Here is a 17,345-nt window from a genome sequence, read left to right on the forward strand (position 1 = left end):
GCTTTCAACAGTTAGAGTTCTACAGGTTTTCCACTAGCATCACCACAGCCTCTTCCATGCTTAGCTTCATTCAGCTGTTCTTTGTGCAGGTGCTGGTTTCACAAAGCACTCTGAAAGTAGAGCAACTGCACATTAGACTTCTGACATAAGGCAGGTATCAGGCTGGACAGTAGGAAAACAGAGTCCAGACATTATCTGCAGGGCCAGCACAACATCTTCAGTAGCACAAGCACATACAGCAAATCAGAGAGAGGAAAGCTGGGATGTCTCAGAACAAGTCCCAAACCCATCCATGAGCGTGAACATTATTCCTGGTCCAAGTACCCCATTTCAGACAATGTAGATCTTTTTCCCCCATGCCTGTAATCACATGCTCAGAAATAAATTCCAAAAAAGCACACTCTTTCCAAAATGTCCATTACCAAAGGAAAGGTTTTGCTGCTGGAAGCTGCATCATAATGTCAAGCCACAAGTCCAGTTCACTGCCCTATAGAGAAGCTGCAAGCTGGAAGAACGCTGCACCACTGAAATCAAGAACATCCTCAGGAGCCCCCGGAGGGATAACAAAGTACCAGTCCCTCTAACCCTGATGTGGCCATTGGGAAAATCTTCATTTCCTGTTTCCGATGCAGCTAATCAGCACAATGCTCTGGCTTGTTCAACATCCCACTTCTTTCCACCTCAGAATTAACATCTTGTGCAGCTAGTCACCCTCCTGCTATCCTAAACCACTTCCACAACCCAGTCGGTCTGTGACTGGCCTCCAACAGCACCATTTCCTGATCCAGAGCCTCAAGCCAGAGTCTAACAGTAACTATTCTTATGTGGTGAGAGAAGGTGGAAAACAATAATCTCCCAAAGTGCACACTAAACAGTATCACTGTGCACTCTGTTTTGCATGATATAATCATCTTATGGTCACAGAATCATAGAATCATTAAGGTTGGGCAAAGAAGCTGGTGAAGGGTCTGGAGAACAAGTCTTAATGAGGAGAGGCTGAGGGAACTGGGGCTGTTTAGCCTGGAGAAGAGGAGGCTGACGGGAGACCTTATCGCTCTCTACATCTACCTGAATGAACGAAGGTTGTAGTGAGGTGGGTATCAGTCTCTTCTCTCAAGTAACTAGCGATAGGACAAGAGGAAATGACCTCAAGTGGCATCAGGAGAGGTTTAGATCAGTATTAGGAAAACTTTCTTTACTGAAAGAGTGGTCAAGCATTGGAACAGGCTGCCCAGGGATATGGTGGAGTTACCATCCCTGGAGGTAGTCTGCAAAATGCAGAGAGCAAAGCAGAGTAAAGCTGAGGTGGGTGTATATACATATATATTCCTGTTCACTTCCTTCCGTCCCATTGTGCCGAAAAAGAAAGTAGTGACTTGTGAGCTACTTATTCCTTCCAATAGCACAGGCTATGGGTCAGATGCTCCAACCTGCCCCATGTTGCCCACCCTCCCCTTGCACATACAAATGCTTCCCTTTATCTTAATTTGCTCTTTCATTTTGGGCTGTCACTGACTTGAACAATGTTCATTAAATCCACTCTTTTCTCTGTGTCTTTTTGGAGAAATATTACTTCACCTGCATCTCTCCTGTCTGTGAGGATGGAGCCACACTTGTCAATCATCCGGACAGATTGGAATCACAGTCCTTCAAGAGCACACTTCTCCACTCCCAGCCATTTTTTGTGTTTTAATTGAAAGCACTCTCTCTTTCTTTCTCTTTCTCCCCCTGCTAAAAAAGGAGGCTCTCACTTGTTATACCAGTATGCAGTGAGAGCAGAGCAGAAGACAACTCTCTGCTGCCAGTAAACTTCCTTTTTCATTCCATCTGCCCAAAGGGACTCTTATTCCATGGTTCAGGAGGAGCAACAGTGGCACCTTTCTATTGAGATCTTTGAGGCTTACTGTGTTCTCTGCAGCGATTCAGCTCCCAAGCAATAGAGCTGAAAGTGCTAACATAGCAGGAACATCCCTGTAGTTCCTAAGGAAGGAACCAGTTTCCTCAACCTTCTGCTCTTCTAATGACTCTGTAAGCAGAGTCTGAGCAGCTTCCTTATCGCTTTCCCAGCTTTCTAGAGATGTTCCACAAAGCTCTGCTCACAGCCCTTACCCCCACCACTGCATCTGGATAATAGCTCACATAAAATTCCCACCTCCTTTCTGGTGACTCGTAGTTCTCCCTCTGTAGGAAGATCAGCCTGCTTCTAGCCAAACTACAATTTCAGCTTGTCTCTTAGACATCTTCTTTCAGGCAGTCATCTCTCTGTTCACATTCAATAAAGCTAAAGCACAGATCCTAATCTTCTCACTCAAACCATCCCTCCTGTCTCCTTTCTCATCACAACAGACAATGTCACCAACCTTCTGCCAAGTATGCCCGCAGCCTTGGCCTTGGCATCAACACTGACCTCCCTCCAGATCTCATTTCCAGGCCAGGTCTGAATCTAGTACTAAACCATACAAGTACTAATGCTCACAAGCGACAGGTAACAACAATCCAACTGTTCTCCCCCTGTCCCCCTGCAAAGTTCCCATTTCTCTTGAGCCAGACATATAGCAAGACACATAAGGGTCCCCAACATACCCAGAACCCCTTGATCAAATTCCCACAGACATATTCCCAAATGACATATCACCCCTAAAGATGCCAGCAGCCTGCTGCAAAGACAGCACATTTGGAAAGAATCATCAAATCACAGTACAGCCCAGGTTGGAAGGGACCTCAAAAGATGATCTGGTCCAACGCTTCATGGGAAAGGGAGCCTAGATGAGATTATCACATCTTGAAAACCTCCAGTGATTGGGAATCTACTACATCCCTGGGGAGGTTGTTGTTGTGACTGATAGTTCTCAATGCAAAAAATTTCTTTCTTCTATCAAGATGAAACGTCTCCCAACATGCCACAGAGACAGGGACAGTTGGCACATTAAGCAAGAAGGTAAGATTTAAGAAAGCACCCAGAAGCAAACGAGTTTCCAAGACCATTTTGACTCCAGGCATAAACACATCCCTGCCATGCACTGGCTGAAACCTGAGTAGGAAAGGGTCAATGGACCCACAACAAACAGGCTCACATTAGTCACAGCCAGGCAGGGGAAGGCTTTGCCGAGGACTGCAGAGATGCCCCAAGGGCCCTGTCAGCAGTAAGCCTACACAAGAGCAGCAATCCTGTGAGAAATAACCAGCTGCCAGAGCCTGAGGATATATAGGGACCTTCGGGAACACACATCACCTGTGCCTCATCTGAAATGCCTCTGATTCAGCTTTGAAAGCCTGCAGGCTTTGAGAAGTGAATGAGAGAAGGGGGTGGAGGGAGAAATGTCTATGGGCAAGTTTATGTGACTATACAGAGTGGTGAGGGGAAGTCTGGGAGTATATGCTTGGAAGCAGTGGGCTACAAGTATCCTGATCGTCAGGCAAAGCTGTGCTAGGGCTTGCGCAGAGAGTTAAGGAGGAGGCATGGGGTAGTGCATTTGTGTGTGCATCTTGCGTGGGGAACAGGAGGCAAAACCCTCCATCCACAGAGAGGCAAGTGAAGAATAGGGTCAGGACGGGGCGGGGGGGGTGTGCGCGCATGGGCAGAGGCAGGGTGTGCAGGGGGAGTGGAGCGCTGTGTTGCAGGGTACATGTATGTGAGGGTACATGTGCGTGAGTATCTGCTACACTGACAGAGCCTTCTACTCCAGCTTCTAAAATGGGGAGAGAGAGAGGCATACTCCCATGAGTACTATGCAGAATGCTTTTATGTGTCTCCTCAGAAAGGTATGAGGGAAAAGTGTTTCTAGGCCCGGGACAAGGAGCAGGAATGACAGAATCAGCATTGCACAATCCAGCTGCCTGTCACCAGGGTGGACAGAGGCACAATACAATGAAAATAAGCAGAGGTCAAAGCCCAGTCCCAGCCAGATATTGCCCAGCCACATCCCTTCCTCAGGCTTCAGTCATAATTACATCAATGCAAGTGTGATAAGTTTTATTGAAGTACGGCATTGCCCCAGAGTAATAGGACAAGGAAGTAGGAGTGAGGATCTGAGGTGGATGTGGAAGTACATGTAGCCTGGTAGGTATGGGCAGCTCTGCCTGAATTGAATTTTTATCAAGAAAAGGGATATAATGAGGTCACTACATTAGAAGAAACATGATAAAAAGGTAATAAAGCCCTGCTGAAGATGTAAAGCTCATAAGTTACTGGTGCCAACTGTGCCTTGATGGGATACTGAAACACCAGCACACCTGGCAAGCCAGTCAATGCAAGACATACAGCTGTACAGCAGTCCATACCACAGAGAACAAGGTGCAGGGACTAAAGTGAAGTCAGGGCAGAATAACTTATGAAGAGGTCTGGATGGGCCCCTGGAGTTCGTATCCTTTGCAGCCTACCCAGAAAAAATGTACAGAGATCCAGAAATATCATTCGAGAGAGACAACTGCACAGTAAATTAAATCCACAACCAACTCTGCCAACAGCACCATGCTGGGGAAGGGGTTCTGTGCATTCCCTAATGACCAGTCATACAAACCCTGGAACCCAGAGCCCTCTGCACTGAAAGTCCTACGCTAAACCAGCCACAACATTTCCTGGCTTCTTTCTAGTCAATTTCTCCTCTGAATATCAACCTCTCCTTTCTCATCCTGCCCATATTTCCCCTACTTTTCAGGTCTCTGCTCTGATACATCTGCTCCTTCCACAGTTTATTTATTATCTGTCTCTTCCTCCTCTTCCTCCCATGTTTCTTCCCTTGCCCCCAGATCTTCTTGTTGGGCTGCCAGGTCCTGGTTCACTGGTGTAACTCTGCTGATTTACTCTCCCTAAAGCAGTGTCTGCTCTCATGTAAATCACCCTCCAAACCCAGCCTGTGAAATGGGCTTGTTCACTAAACTCTATGAATAGGAAAGTAGGCACAGCTGGCCTATTCATAATCAACATAAAAAATAGATTAGCACTTTACAGATTAAACATTATCGTTTCAACAGTTAACATAAATCAACTACACTTACAGGCCTAGCATTGCTGCTGCCACTGCAGGGTGATAAGCATTGCCAAGGGAAGGGCTGCCAGTCTAGGGTGCAGTGAGAAACAGCTTGTTTGTCCTCCACCTTGAACATAAGTTCTCCTTTGGCATCCCCAGGGTGTACTGCTAGAGGTTGGTACAAGGAGAAAAGGGGGCTAAGGAAACAAAGATAGGGGGTTAATTTTTATTAATTCACATGCATTTCTGAGCAATCCAGCAACCCACTATTCTACAGCCAGAATCCCTAGGGCTGATGCAGCTCAAAACCAGATGGAGCAACAGAGTCAGCCTCTGGAATAGGAACAGGACAGGGAGCCTCTAAACGCTGACAGGTATCTAGCTCTGTTTCCTATGGCTCAAAATCATTGGGCTCCTGTGGATGAGGTAAAACAGTTTGGTAGATTCTATCTAATGTAAGCAGGGGCGTGAATCTCAAAAAACACCTCATCATAACCTGGAGTGCCACCTCGCCAAAGAAGGGCCAAAAGCCGAGATCCATTCCAGACATGCTCCATGGAGAGCAAAGCCAGAAGAGAGTAGCCCAGAGCCTGCTACTGGTCAGGCTGCACCTCCTCCTTCATTGGCTACAGGACATTAAGTCACTGGAGATGCTCAACCCAACACACTGTCATCAGTGTGCTATGGCTGTGTAGTCAGTGGAGAGATGAGGCCCACAGAACCAGCACAGTCCATAGCCCTCCCTTCCTCCCTGCTCACACACCGAGAACCACCCAGTGTCTCAAATGTTTAGCTTGGAGCAGCCAACGTGCAACTCCTGAGCTCATCCTGATGATTGCAGGGGATTGGCAAAGGCCTTTGACAGGATATCCCATTAAGAGCCAGCCTCACAGCTCTTTCAAACAAAAAGAAAAAAAAAAATAAAGAAAAAGGTTAGGTTACGGGCCAAAGGACAAAAGACAGCCTGGGACAGGAGGTGTGGACTTACACTTCTTGGCATCCAGGGCAAAGACACCAGCGGTTGACAAAGGACAAGGCAGCAAAAGTTACATGAAGAGATTTCTTTAGTATAATCCCTCTTAACAAGCCCTGGTGATTTTAATTGCTCTAGCCTCCTTCTAGGCTTTCTTGATAAATGGGAATAACAGTTAATAGACCTGAACCAATCAGTTACATCCAACAAGGTGTTTGGCAAAATTAGCTTTGTTCTCCACTCACAACTGATACCACCTCGGTTTCATTCATTATCTGAAATGAGCCAACTAATGTATATTTTCTACTGATCATTTGAAATTTGGAAGGGTTGGTGCTGAACAGCCTCTTCCAAGAACTTGCCAGTTTGAGATGGAGTGGTTACGTGAGCTTTGTAAGGCAGAAACTCATGGGTTTGCTTCAGCTGAGCTCTCCTGGCACAAGCAATAGGTCATGTGAGTTTATTGCTTCAGTTGTCACAGCTTTAGAGGTTTGGCTCTGAACCATGCGTCCTGTAAAACCAAAGCACTGCAAAGCTCACAGAAAATAAGTGCAAAATGTGCTTAATGTTCACAAACATAACTTGATTTCCAAAGAGAACACGAGAAAACTTCCTCTCTCTCAGGCTGGCCTGCCTGCTAAGGACTGACACACTTCGCTCACTGACAGTAGAAAGACCTTTGAGACCCCTGAGACACCGATTTTTGCTTTAAACACAAAAGCATGTGGGGTGTGAGGCTTCCCATGAGGAGCATGCCCAATGTTCTCACTCATAGAAGCTTTTTCACCGGGAGGAAAACCTGCAGGCAGGGTTGAAGTGCTTTCCATAGCTCAGCATCCTTCCATGGAATCAGGAGCTGTCTCTCAGACAGATCCCAGGTATGCCATAAAACAGAGTTTATTAAATCACTGTACATCTTAAAAATTATAAAAATGCTATCTGTCTACGCTGTGTGTTAGGAAAATGCAGATATGTCAAGGTCAGACCCTGTAACTCCTTATTTCATCTTACATCATTTGTTTCATCTGCAAATAACCTATTGCCAGAAGTCGCCAGACTCACTGCATCATGTCTCCACGTTCCCGACGGGTCAAGAGCCAAGTAACTGGGCAGATGTAAAACTCTGAAAGAAAACAGGAGATGCTAACCAGGCAGAATCAAGTAGGATGTTAAAAGATGAGTGGGCAGGCAAATGACAGGATTCTCAGCTCCCTCAAAGAAAAACCAGGCACACTAAACCCAGCCCATGTCTAGATCAGAGCATCAAGTAAGAATATTTCTGAATATATCAGCAGCAGGCTTTGAATCAGAAGTCAGTCCCTCCACATGGCAGCCCGTGTTTCTGCCCCTGCCCAGATCCTGCTGTGTCATAGACGCATAGAGAATGCTGAGCAAATGAGACACATACCATGTTTGAGAAAAGAAAGCCTTCATATGCAAGAAGGCCACATAAGGACTATCAATCCCAGTTACAGATAGTGATTTCCAGTGATTGACTGGAACTGGAAGGGTTAGCTGAGAGGTAGTTTCTGCCAATGGCCAGAGCACTGCTGTGCAGCACATCCACCGCCTCCGCAGGACATGGACACTGAACACAGCCCAACACAGCTATGGTGTGCATTGCCAACCAAGATTTATTTGCATCAGAGCAACACTTTGGGGGTCATCAAAACTCTGAGAAAACCATACTGAAGAGAGCTTACCATCTGCACACAAGACACTGTGAGCCAACAAATTCCATGCAGGTATGTCATACACTAACCCCTAGGCACCTAAAGAACTGTAAATTAAAGCAAAAAATGTCACTAAGCATGCAGATCAGAACCACTCCTTACCAAGCCATTCCCCATTGCATTTTCTGATCTCAAATCTTTCACTTCCTTGCAGAAGGCCCTCCAAAACAATCCTTCAGAAAATCCACTGTCCAACCTCCTGTATCATAAATCTTACTAACTTGAAGGAGATTATCCTCTAATCTATACACAAAACCTTCCCTCTCTTAGGCAATGGGGCTTAGAGCACCCAGGAAGAGGCTGCCATGAGCAGGACCCAGACAGATCCTCTTCCAGAAGCTGTGAGTGGAGAGAAAACCCACGGAAGGAGGGAGTACCCTGTCCCAAATCTCCCCTAGCAATAAGGACACCAGGTTGCCCTTCGTAGGGCACTAAGGGTCAGCAATACTGGAGCTTGCAAATGGAGTAAGCAGGGACGCAAGGAACAAAGCAAGGTGCACCACCTGAGCCACACAAAGCTCCCGCTTTGCTTTGCCCATCTGCCCTGGGCAGTGGAGCAGCAGTGCCGGGCAGCTACTGCCTGCACGAGGGCTCGGTGTAGAAGCAGCCATACTGAGATCTGCCAGTGACTGGGGCCTCTTACCAGAGTCAGGGCAGGGACAGCACAGCGGAGGCTGCAGCAGCAGCCACTCCTGCCTTTCAGTTGAGTAATGTGGGCCCATTTGTTCTGGGTGACATTAATGCTATTCGCCATCCATCTCAGACTCTTTAAATTACCTTTTTATGACCAAAATCCTTTTCATAATTGATAAAAATCTCTTTTTTATATCCCGAGTTATTGAAAAAAATGTGAAGTTTTTTTATTCCTCATTACAGTTTTAATACAAACGTGGTTTTTATTGACGGCTGCTTGGAAGCCCTGACAGGCCTGCCGAGAGAGGCTCAGAGGGGTGTGAGAAGGGCCAAAGCCTCCCATCCCACTTCCCAGCCCCTCACACTGTCAGAGTAATGGCCACCACAGCCCAGCCTCCACTCTGGTGGGTAATGGAGGGTGGGTAACATCATGCAGGAAGAGGAGATTTCCTGTGATGGACATAACACCCATAGCAGGAGGAAGAGGCTCTTGCTGACCTAAATCTTGTTTCCCTGTGTCTGTTAGTGATGTACGTGAGGGCCAACTTCACAGAGCACCCCAGTACAGCATTGGTGGAACGGGGTACTTAAGCACAGAACCAGGGTCACAAGCTATGGGAAACCTAGGTGTTCAGCAGAGCCATTCAGCATCAGTCCCACAGCCCCTGGCAACCATGAGAGCAACCATGCACTGACTGTGCCACACATCAGTGCTTTTGGGCAGAACACTCAACCACAAGGCTGTGCAACACCGGAGGAAGCAGGTACATGCCCTGGTGTCCTGGATGGGTTAGACAACACTGACAGCCTGGGAAGAGGCTTTCTGGGGCCATAACAGGATCTGCAGCATCATGAACATCTGAAGACCTTGCAATCTAGCAGGGTAAATGAATCTTCTCTTGGGTAACATATGGAGCAAGCTACAAAAAGTGGCTCATATTCCCTTGGGAACAACTTGGATGCTGTAGGACACGCAGCGTAATACCCAACAGCCTATTGAAGGTCTAGCTACTCTCCCACAGGGCTGAGCACTGCTTCAGCAGTTCTGCAAATCAGAAGTAAGCATATGTCTCGCCAGAGCTTAAAATGCTAATCAACAGCTCCAGAAGGAAGGGAATCCGTTCATCCTTCTCCCTGTCACTGGCACAGCAAAGGCTGCCATGCTGTACCAAGAACGTGTACAGAAATAGGAGTTAAAAGAGGAGTCTCTTCTATTCCCTCCGTCTTTTCTCATACTCCAACAGTTTGAGGGCAGGGAAGTCTCTTGCTGTGGGGATTAGCACCTTGCTGCAGTCTCATTCTAAATCTTTCCCATGGCATGTTGGCATAGGCATGTGATTTTTGTCCCTCCCCATCAAACGGCCACATGGCATTGCTGCACATCGTTGCAGTGACCATGCTCCGAGGTGCATACGGGTACTGTTCAACAGGTGGTGAATAATGCTCATGTACCCAACCTAGAAAACACTCTGGGAACCCTGGAAGGAATTTAAAGTAGGGGGAAAAAGGGCGGTATCCTTCTTAGCCACAGTTTTGCTGCAGTGACAATGACTTCTCAGATGAGAAGTACCTGTTTTCTTATTGCACAGCACTGGTGCCATGCCAGGTACAATGGTAGGAATCCAAGGAGAGAAAAGCCCTTCAACCTAAGGCTAGGTCCTCCAAACGTCACTGTGAAAACGCTGCTTCACAAACCACAGCACAGGAGGTTCTCTTCCACATGTGCTTTGCTTACAAATCACAGTCAAACCATTGACATATCCTGCCCTGCTCAACGAGCAAGCTCCATTACTGTATGGCTGCAGGAGGCTTCTTGCAAATGGCAAAATAATCCTTGAAAAACAGGTAAAAGCCACAATTAACTGTGGATGAAAAGGATGGTCTCCTTGGAGGTGCTGGCTAATCAAGCAATTAGAAACTACTTCCCATTACCTGCACTCCCACAAAGCAGAGCTAGACTGACATCCTTCCAAATGACTGCCTTTCCATCTATTTAAGCCCTTTATATGTTTCGGCTTCAGCAGAGACGAAGCCTTGACCTCTGGGTGCTCCCCAGCCCTTTCTCTCAGCTTTGAACGAAGCAAGCACTGGAACCAACATGTTCAATCACTGATGTGTTCTCCCCATGGAGCCTGTTTTGCCTCTCAGCCTTCCTGGAGCGCAGCAAACTCACCATGTATGTATGTAGATGTGGATACCTGGGGTTAGGATTTCTTGAGATCCCTCACTTTGTAGCATATCTCTGTGACAGCTTCAACAACTGCTAGCAAGAGGCCAGAGATGCGAGGATAAGTCAAGGGGCAAGGAGGAAGGAGAGACCCTCACTCCCATGGCAGGCAAGGCCAGCCCTGTACCCTACACCAGCCCCTCACCCCCTGGGCAAAGGTGAAGCCTGTACACAGAGCACTTGGGCAGCTGCATTGCACAGGCGCCCCACCAGCATGGGAAAGACCCTACCTGGGACCACATTGGCCTCATGAGGATGCTAACTTTATCTTGCCCTAACCCCAACCACGCAATCCCAGACCAGACACAGGAGCAGGGACCAGAGAACCAACCTGACGGGAACCTGCCAGAAAGCATCATAGGTGGAGGAACTGGGATATTTCTGAAAGGATAGTGGTGTCTGCCACCAAGAAAAATTACCACCAACATGAGCTAAAGCCTGGGTAGGGTACAGAGCACACAAACACACTGAGAGGGAGAATAAGGAGTCTTGGGGAAAAGGTCAGAAAGTTGATTACAAAATGCCGATGTGCGAGGATGGGCTGGAAGCTGATGAGCAATGGCGTCTGGAAAGTGACATCTTGCTGTACACACTGTACTATAGTGGCGCTGAGTGGGCAGTGCTGTGCTGCGGCCTACTGGGATGCGTAATATGACTGCAAACTAGGAGGTATTTTAGGACTAGAAAGAGGTAAAAGGGTGTGTTGGCATAGACAGGAGCACACATTGAAGCAAGGAGTTGTCACAGTATCTAAACTCGTTATCGCACAGCAGCAGAGAAGCGAGACCCACAGAGCCAAGTTAGGGACTGCACTGGACAGTACTGGAGCAAGACAACAGAAAGTCACCAAAGATATTTGGAAGAGCAGGGTTGTAAAAGCTGCCAAGTCATTCTGCAGCCACTCAATCCTACGAGGAGGGATGCTCTGGAATGGCCTAGATCAGAGCAGACAGAAGCAGATGTACTTTTGCAAGGGGAGAGTTTCACAATAGTCCCATCAGTCTTAGCAACGAGTGATTAGCTCCTCTGAACACACTGTCCATGGAAATCCCATACAGAAAGACCTACAGGAAGCTTTTCCAACAGACACCGAAGGGCTGTCAGGTGGAACTGGCTTGGCCAAACTCAGAGGTGCCCTAGGTTCTGCATCTCTGCTCTGGGACCAAACTGGCATCACCTCCCCAGCATCCCAGTATCCTACAGCCACAAGCCAGTCCCTTCCAACAGACCTGTCAGAGGGAGGAAATGCCCCTAATCCCAGTGCTGGCAAAACATTTCTTCCAGCATTTCTAGTTTCTAAGCACAGCAATTTTACGCTTTTAAGGTGCAGCCACTCTGAAAGATTTGTCTTCCAGAGCCCCTCATCAGTCTTTCTCCCTAAATGTCTGGTGTCCACATTTCACCAGAAGTTGCCTGGCTCTGCTCTGCATGCACTTTGTTGAGTTAGAGAGCTTAGCTGAACCAGTTATCCTTCCCTGTGTCATTAATAGCTCTGCAGAGAAAATTACAATTGTGAACATATTCATTTTGCTTTCATTTTCCACGCTTGACACCCTTTCACTTTCAGAACCTTGTTCAAGCAAGGAAGATGAACACAGAGGTAGGAGAGACTCTTTCAATCATAGCTCATCACCCATTCTTATGCACATAGCTTTTCCCAACTGCTCCAAGGAATACACACAGAACAAACCCAACCTGCGGTATCTCCGCTGTCTTCCCAAAAGACTCTTACTCTATGATCTTGCTGGTGATCGTTTCCAAGAGCCACTGTAAAGATTTCTTTGTGCAGCCTCTCGCGCTGCTACTACTCATGCTGCCCTGAAAATCCCATGGCTCACCTCAACCTCTTGCTTACAACATGCAACAGAATGATCGCCCCCCACCATCACTTAGCTAAACCACCACGGCTGAGATTAGAAAGATAACAGCTTCTCAATACTGATTATTTTTATCCCAATGATCCCTGATTGGCACACAGATTCCCCGTAGACTTAAAACAGGGTTTGACAGGGCAACCCACTAGTCAGCATATATGATGCTTTTCCTTCTGTGTCAGATCAGCACACATGCCATTTGCCTTTAAATCAGCCCATTAGCTCATGCAGCAGAGATACATGCTGCAGCTCCCAGTCTCCAGCCACGATGCTGGCCTAGAACGGAAGATCCTCCATTAGCAGAGTTTCACGCAAGTCTGCGTGGTGACAACAGAGCCGTGTTGAACTGCTTTAAACCTTCCTCACTAGCCCTCTGTCTTTGCTCAAAGATCAGTCCCATTGGCATGGTCTCCATTTAAGCCAGTTTTCCCATAAAACCACTCCATTTGTCAAACACCCAAGCCTCTGATAAGACTCTCAGGAGTAGGTCACATCAGAAGACAGACTATTTCTAATCAACTGAAGATACAATGCTTCTATACACAAAATTGGCTTTTTTTGATCTTCATGCCCTTTTGCAAGCTCTTGCCTAATTTGTCAGCTTGTCACATTCCTCCCTAGGTATCTCTGTGTTTCCAGTTGCTGTTTTTCCCATTTGTTCTGCAGTGATCCAAACTGTATGTAATTACTTCTTGCCTACACTTGAGATTCATCTCAGAAGCCTGCTCTTGCGCCTGACAGGGGAAACTGGAAGTCTTACCACTGAATTTGAGAACAGCAGGGTTAGGTCTAGGCACCCTAGGAAAGCTCCCTCACTGTCATCTTCTATTTGAATTCATCTGCAAGTTCCCAGGTGTGATGCTGGCCCCAAGGGGGAAGGTTTCAGGATCCCTCTTTGCACTCTCCTCTACCCTGACACTCCACCTTTCCCTTCTACCATCTATATTTCGGCTAGGTACATCGCATTTAAAATGCACTGAGAATGTAGCTACACTGGAATTAAATTTGTTCCTGAAGTAACACTATTAAATCCCCGAGGCTCCAGCAGAGACAACTTGGGTGCATTAGGTTCCCCAATTCCTTTTTGTTTTTAAATACCTTGATTTGGTACCTTGTAACTAATGGACATGGGCATTTACCTCAGCTTTTAATACTGTCTAGTTTCACCAGCTTCTTTATTTTTATACATGCCATTCTCTTAATTTCTCTCTTTTACCAGTGCTCTCTTCCTCTCATTAGCATTTCCTCTCTATCCCTTTCTTCCCATTTCTACTTTTTTTTTCTCCCTCTGTCTCTTTAAAATTAAATATTGCCCAGCACTGCCCATGTGGGTGAGGTGAATGCTAAGAGGGAAGGCTGCTGTGGTGACTGGATTCGAGCTGCCTCGCTGGGAATCAATGAGGCATGGAGGGTTTGTCTAGCTCCCAAAAAGCTGAAAGAAACCAGAGCATATCAGAGGCAGCTGAACACTCACTTGAGAGAAAAGGGCCCAGCCCACCTCCAAGCACCTGCCTCAGCCTCTGAGAGATGCCACACAAACTGAGCCAGAGGTGGCTGCTGTGGTAATTTAGTGGGGGCTAACCGTGGGGTAGCTTTCTGTGGCTCCTGCAGAGAGGAGATTGCCAGATGGAGGCCCATGGAGCAGCAGGGGGTCTGCAGGGAGCAGCCAGCCTGCCCTGTTCTATCTATCCACTGAGCTATGAAACACAGCTGGTACCAGCCACGCTACAAGGATGTAGTGCTGAGAAAAGGAGCATCTTGCACACCAGGGACTGACATTAACCCTGCCATTAAACTGTAGGGAAATATTAATTGTCATTCCTGACTAGACAATATCTAGACCCTTAAACCACACATAGGCTGACCCACCCCATCCAAATCTGTCCATAATATAAACACTAGGGGCAAATACTTCACTTACCCCCTCATGTTCCCCCCATACCTCCTTACCACACAGCCAGAGAGCCCAGAACAACCCAAAACACCCCCACAAATCTCTTCATATGAGCAACAACAGATGTTTCCCTTCTTCAATCTCCTGTTTCTTCCCCTCACACGCGCCTTCTCTACCGTTGCCTTTGCATACTGTTGCCTCCTGCCTCCCTCTTACCATGTCAGTTGTGATCCTTGAAATGCCCCTCCTCAACCTGGGCTGGAGTGTGAGGGGACCTCTTCTTGTAAGGGGGAAGACACAAAGTAGCAGAAGACCCTCTCTAAATACTGTGGTTACTTCCCTTATATCTAATGAACACAGGCACCTACCTCTGATCTCAGTGCTGTGGCCTGCTGTGTGTTAGTGGTGACACAGACTCTTGGGCTGCTGCGTTACCTGACTGTAAGCACCAAAAGTGATTTATGCTATTATTTTCTTTGGGGGTTAATTAGGGGCTCGAGAAAGTAAAGTGCTGTCAGTGCTAGCTAGAATTGGTCTAGTGCAGCCAGGTGGGAGCAGTTGTCCTTCACTGAGCTCTGCTAATACACCTTTGTCCTGAACATCAATACCTCCGGCTCCCACCCCTCAAGTGTGGCACAAAGCCCTCCAAGCTGACCTCCAGCAACCCTGTTAGTCTTGGCATAACCTCTGCGGTATGCTGCTCTGCTGAGTCCTGCCATTTCCACCTGGCAGCTTTCACACCCTTAATCCTCTGTTATCTTCTCCTTTCCTAAGCTTATCAATAATGCCCACCAATGGACAGGGAAAATTCACATGGCATACTCTCAGGGACAAACAGGAGATATCTCCTCTCGGTATCTCTTGCAACTGAGAACCAGCAGGGACCTCCTTACTCCTGTTTTCCTTCCTCTAGATGCCATGGGCTTGCTGAGGCCTGAGAAGCCAACAGGCTATGCCTGCCCCTACCTCTTTGCCCAGATCCTCACGGATAACTTGCTCAATCTCCTGCCTGGTGCTCTGTGGAGCCTGGCTGTGCAGCACCTTGAGGGTGCGGGTGTACTCCTCAGGCAGCAGGTAGTCAAGCGCTCCCAGGTGCTGTCCCACCTTGATGAAGGTGCCTCGGTTGGCGCAGCACAGCTCCCGGAGGCGCTCAGCAGAGCGCAGGTGTACCTGCGGAGAGACCAGAACATCAGCCAAGTCCTTTTGCTATCTGCTACATGCACACACCCACATACACACCTTTTTTTTTGTCCAGTATTTAAAAAGACCAGGGATTTCCTTTCTTGATTTTAGGCATCATCATCTAATGTGTCAGCTAAGTATTAGGACTATAGCTTGATTTAGAGGGGCTGAACCAAACCAGAACAAGATGCTCCAGAGTATAAGGAGCATTGATACTTGTTTGCACAGGCATGACGATCAGTGACAATACATTAGTTTTTGGCTCTGTCCAGGGCTACATCTTTGCAGAGAGTAAGGTGTCTAGCCATGGGGCAGTATTGGTTTGTCACTGTGATCGACCACTATGATGCACAGTTTGGGAACCCCTTTTCAACAGACAAAAGTCAGGACCACAACCATGTCTGTTAGACTCTTAGTGTGAGTGCAATGAATTAAAGTGAGAAGAAAACCACATATACCATCCCAGAAACTTTCAGGAACTTGGAAGAAGAATCTGTTAAAAATCAAAACTACAGATGTCTATTTGGCAGAGGAGGACAGTATGAGGGCATTCCTTCATCCTCCTCAGCTCACTCTGACACACCACAAGGGGAAATAACATCCCTCCAGTCCATCCAGGTCTGCTTACATTGCCAATGAAGTCTGCATTAACAGTGGTTTTAGAAAATAAGAATTAGAAGACTTGCCAGCTTTGCTCACATTGGCCAAAATGCAGCCACCAAAATACAAAACCCCTCACCAACCACTTGCCTGGTCTGGATTTCAGCTCCTGAAGTTTATCTTGCCTTTTAACAACAGACCAGCCACCACATCCTTCAGTGACAATGATTTATTCTGCCTTTATTACTCTCACTAGAAAAGCCTCCTGCCAAGGACACAGCTATACTCAATATTCTTTAATAAACTTCAGATAAGTTTACCCTGATACATTAAAAATTTAAGCAAATCAATTACAAAAAATAACTCCACGCCCATCTTCTGTTAATGCCTGACACCTATCTGGGTGGAGGCTCCTAATTCCTCCGGCTTCTGTGTTAGAAGTCATTGAAGTCAAATCCTGTGTCTGCAGACTGCATCTGCCCAAGATCCCGTGGTGAGGGACTCCACCAAAAGCCTCAAAGTACGTGGCAGAAAGGAACACCACCACAAACATGTATGAATGCCACACTCACCCACCCACCCCATTTAGTGGAGATCTTTGCCCTCCGTGCAAGGCAGTGCCATGTCACATGATGGAACAGGGTGAGTGTCTCACATTTGGGAACGTGTCAGGGGACAAACTGGGTGCTGAGCTGCAAGTGCAGGAAACACAAGCCTAGGGGAGTGTGAGGAGAAAGCCTAATGTGCAAGTCTCACACTCAGCCTGTGAGTCTTGACAGCTTGATGCACACACACACACGCTTCCCTAGGTCAGTGCGCACGGGCAAGCCTAACTCACCCACAAACGAGCTTCCCCCTGCACGCTGCGTGCTCAAAAGCACTCGCAAATACATAGGCTACGGCATGGCTCAGGGCAGAGCAGCAGCAACCTGAGGATGTAGCACAGTGCTGGGAGTGAGGCCAGGCAGCCAGCTCTGGGTAGAGGTGCTGGCTCCAAAGCACCTTACCTGCTCCCACACGGATCGCCAAGGGAGATGGAAAAAACAGGATGGAAAACACATAGCTGAAAATGCAACTGGTTGTAGAGACACTTGGATGCAGGGTGTGTCTTCATCTCAGTCACTGCTGAGGAGGCGGCAGAAATAGCCTCTCTCCTCTAGCACAAGGAGAAAGGAAATTTGGGCCCTCTCAAACTTATCCACCCTGTAGAGAACCCAGTTGGCTTCATGGACACAGCAGTCCTGGCCAAGAGAGACAAG

At 47.4% G+C, this 17,345-nt stretch overlaps 1 protein-coding gene across 3 annotated transcripts in view; it reads right to left on the bottom strand.

Annotated features, from left to right (window-relative positions):
* The window catches only part of ADCK1 (aarF domain containing kinase 1), an 81,089-nt gene that overhangs the window by 33,408 nt on the left and 30,336 nt on the right, over nt 1–17,345 (bottom strand). For all 3 annotated transcript variants that reach the window (XM_086461961.1, XM_086461959.1, XM_086461960.1), the window contains exon 4: nt 15,271–15,474. In XM_086461961.1, the coding sequence (XP_086318087.1) occupies nt 15,271–15,474 (204 nt within the window). The remainder of the gene's footprint in view (nt 1–15,270; nt 15,475–17,345) is intronic.

Source organism: Leptosomus discolor, chromosome 3 (genome assembly GCF_034619465.1).
Source record: "Leptosomus discolor isolate bLepDis1 chromosome 3, bLepDis1.hap2, whole genome shotgun sequence".
Classification (NCBI taxonomy): Eukaryota; Metazoa; Chordata; class Aves; order Leptosomiformes; family Leptosomidae; genus Leptosomus; species Leptosomus discolor.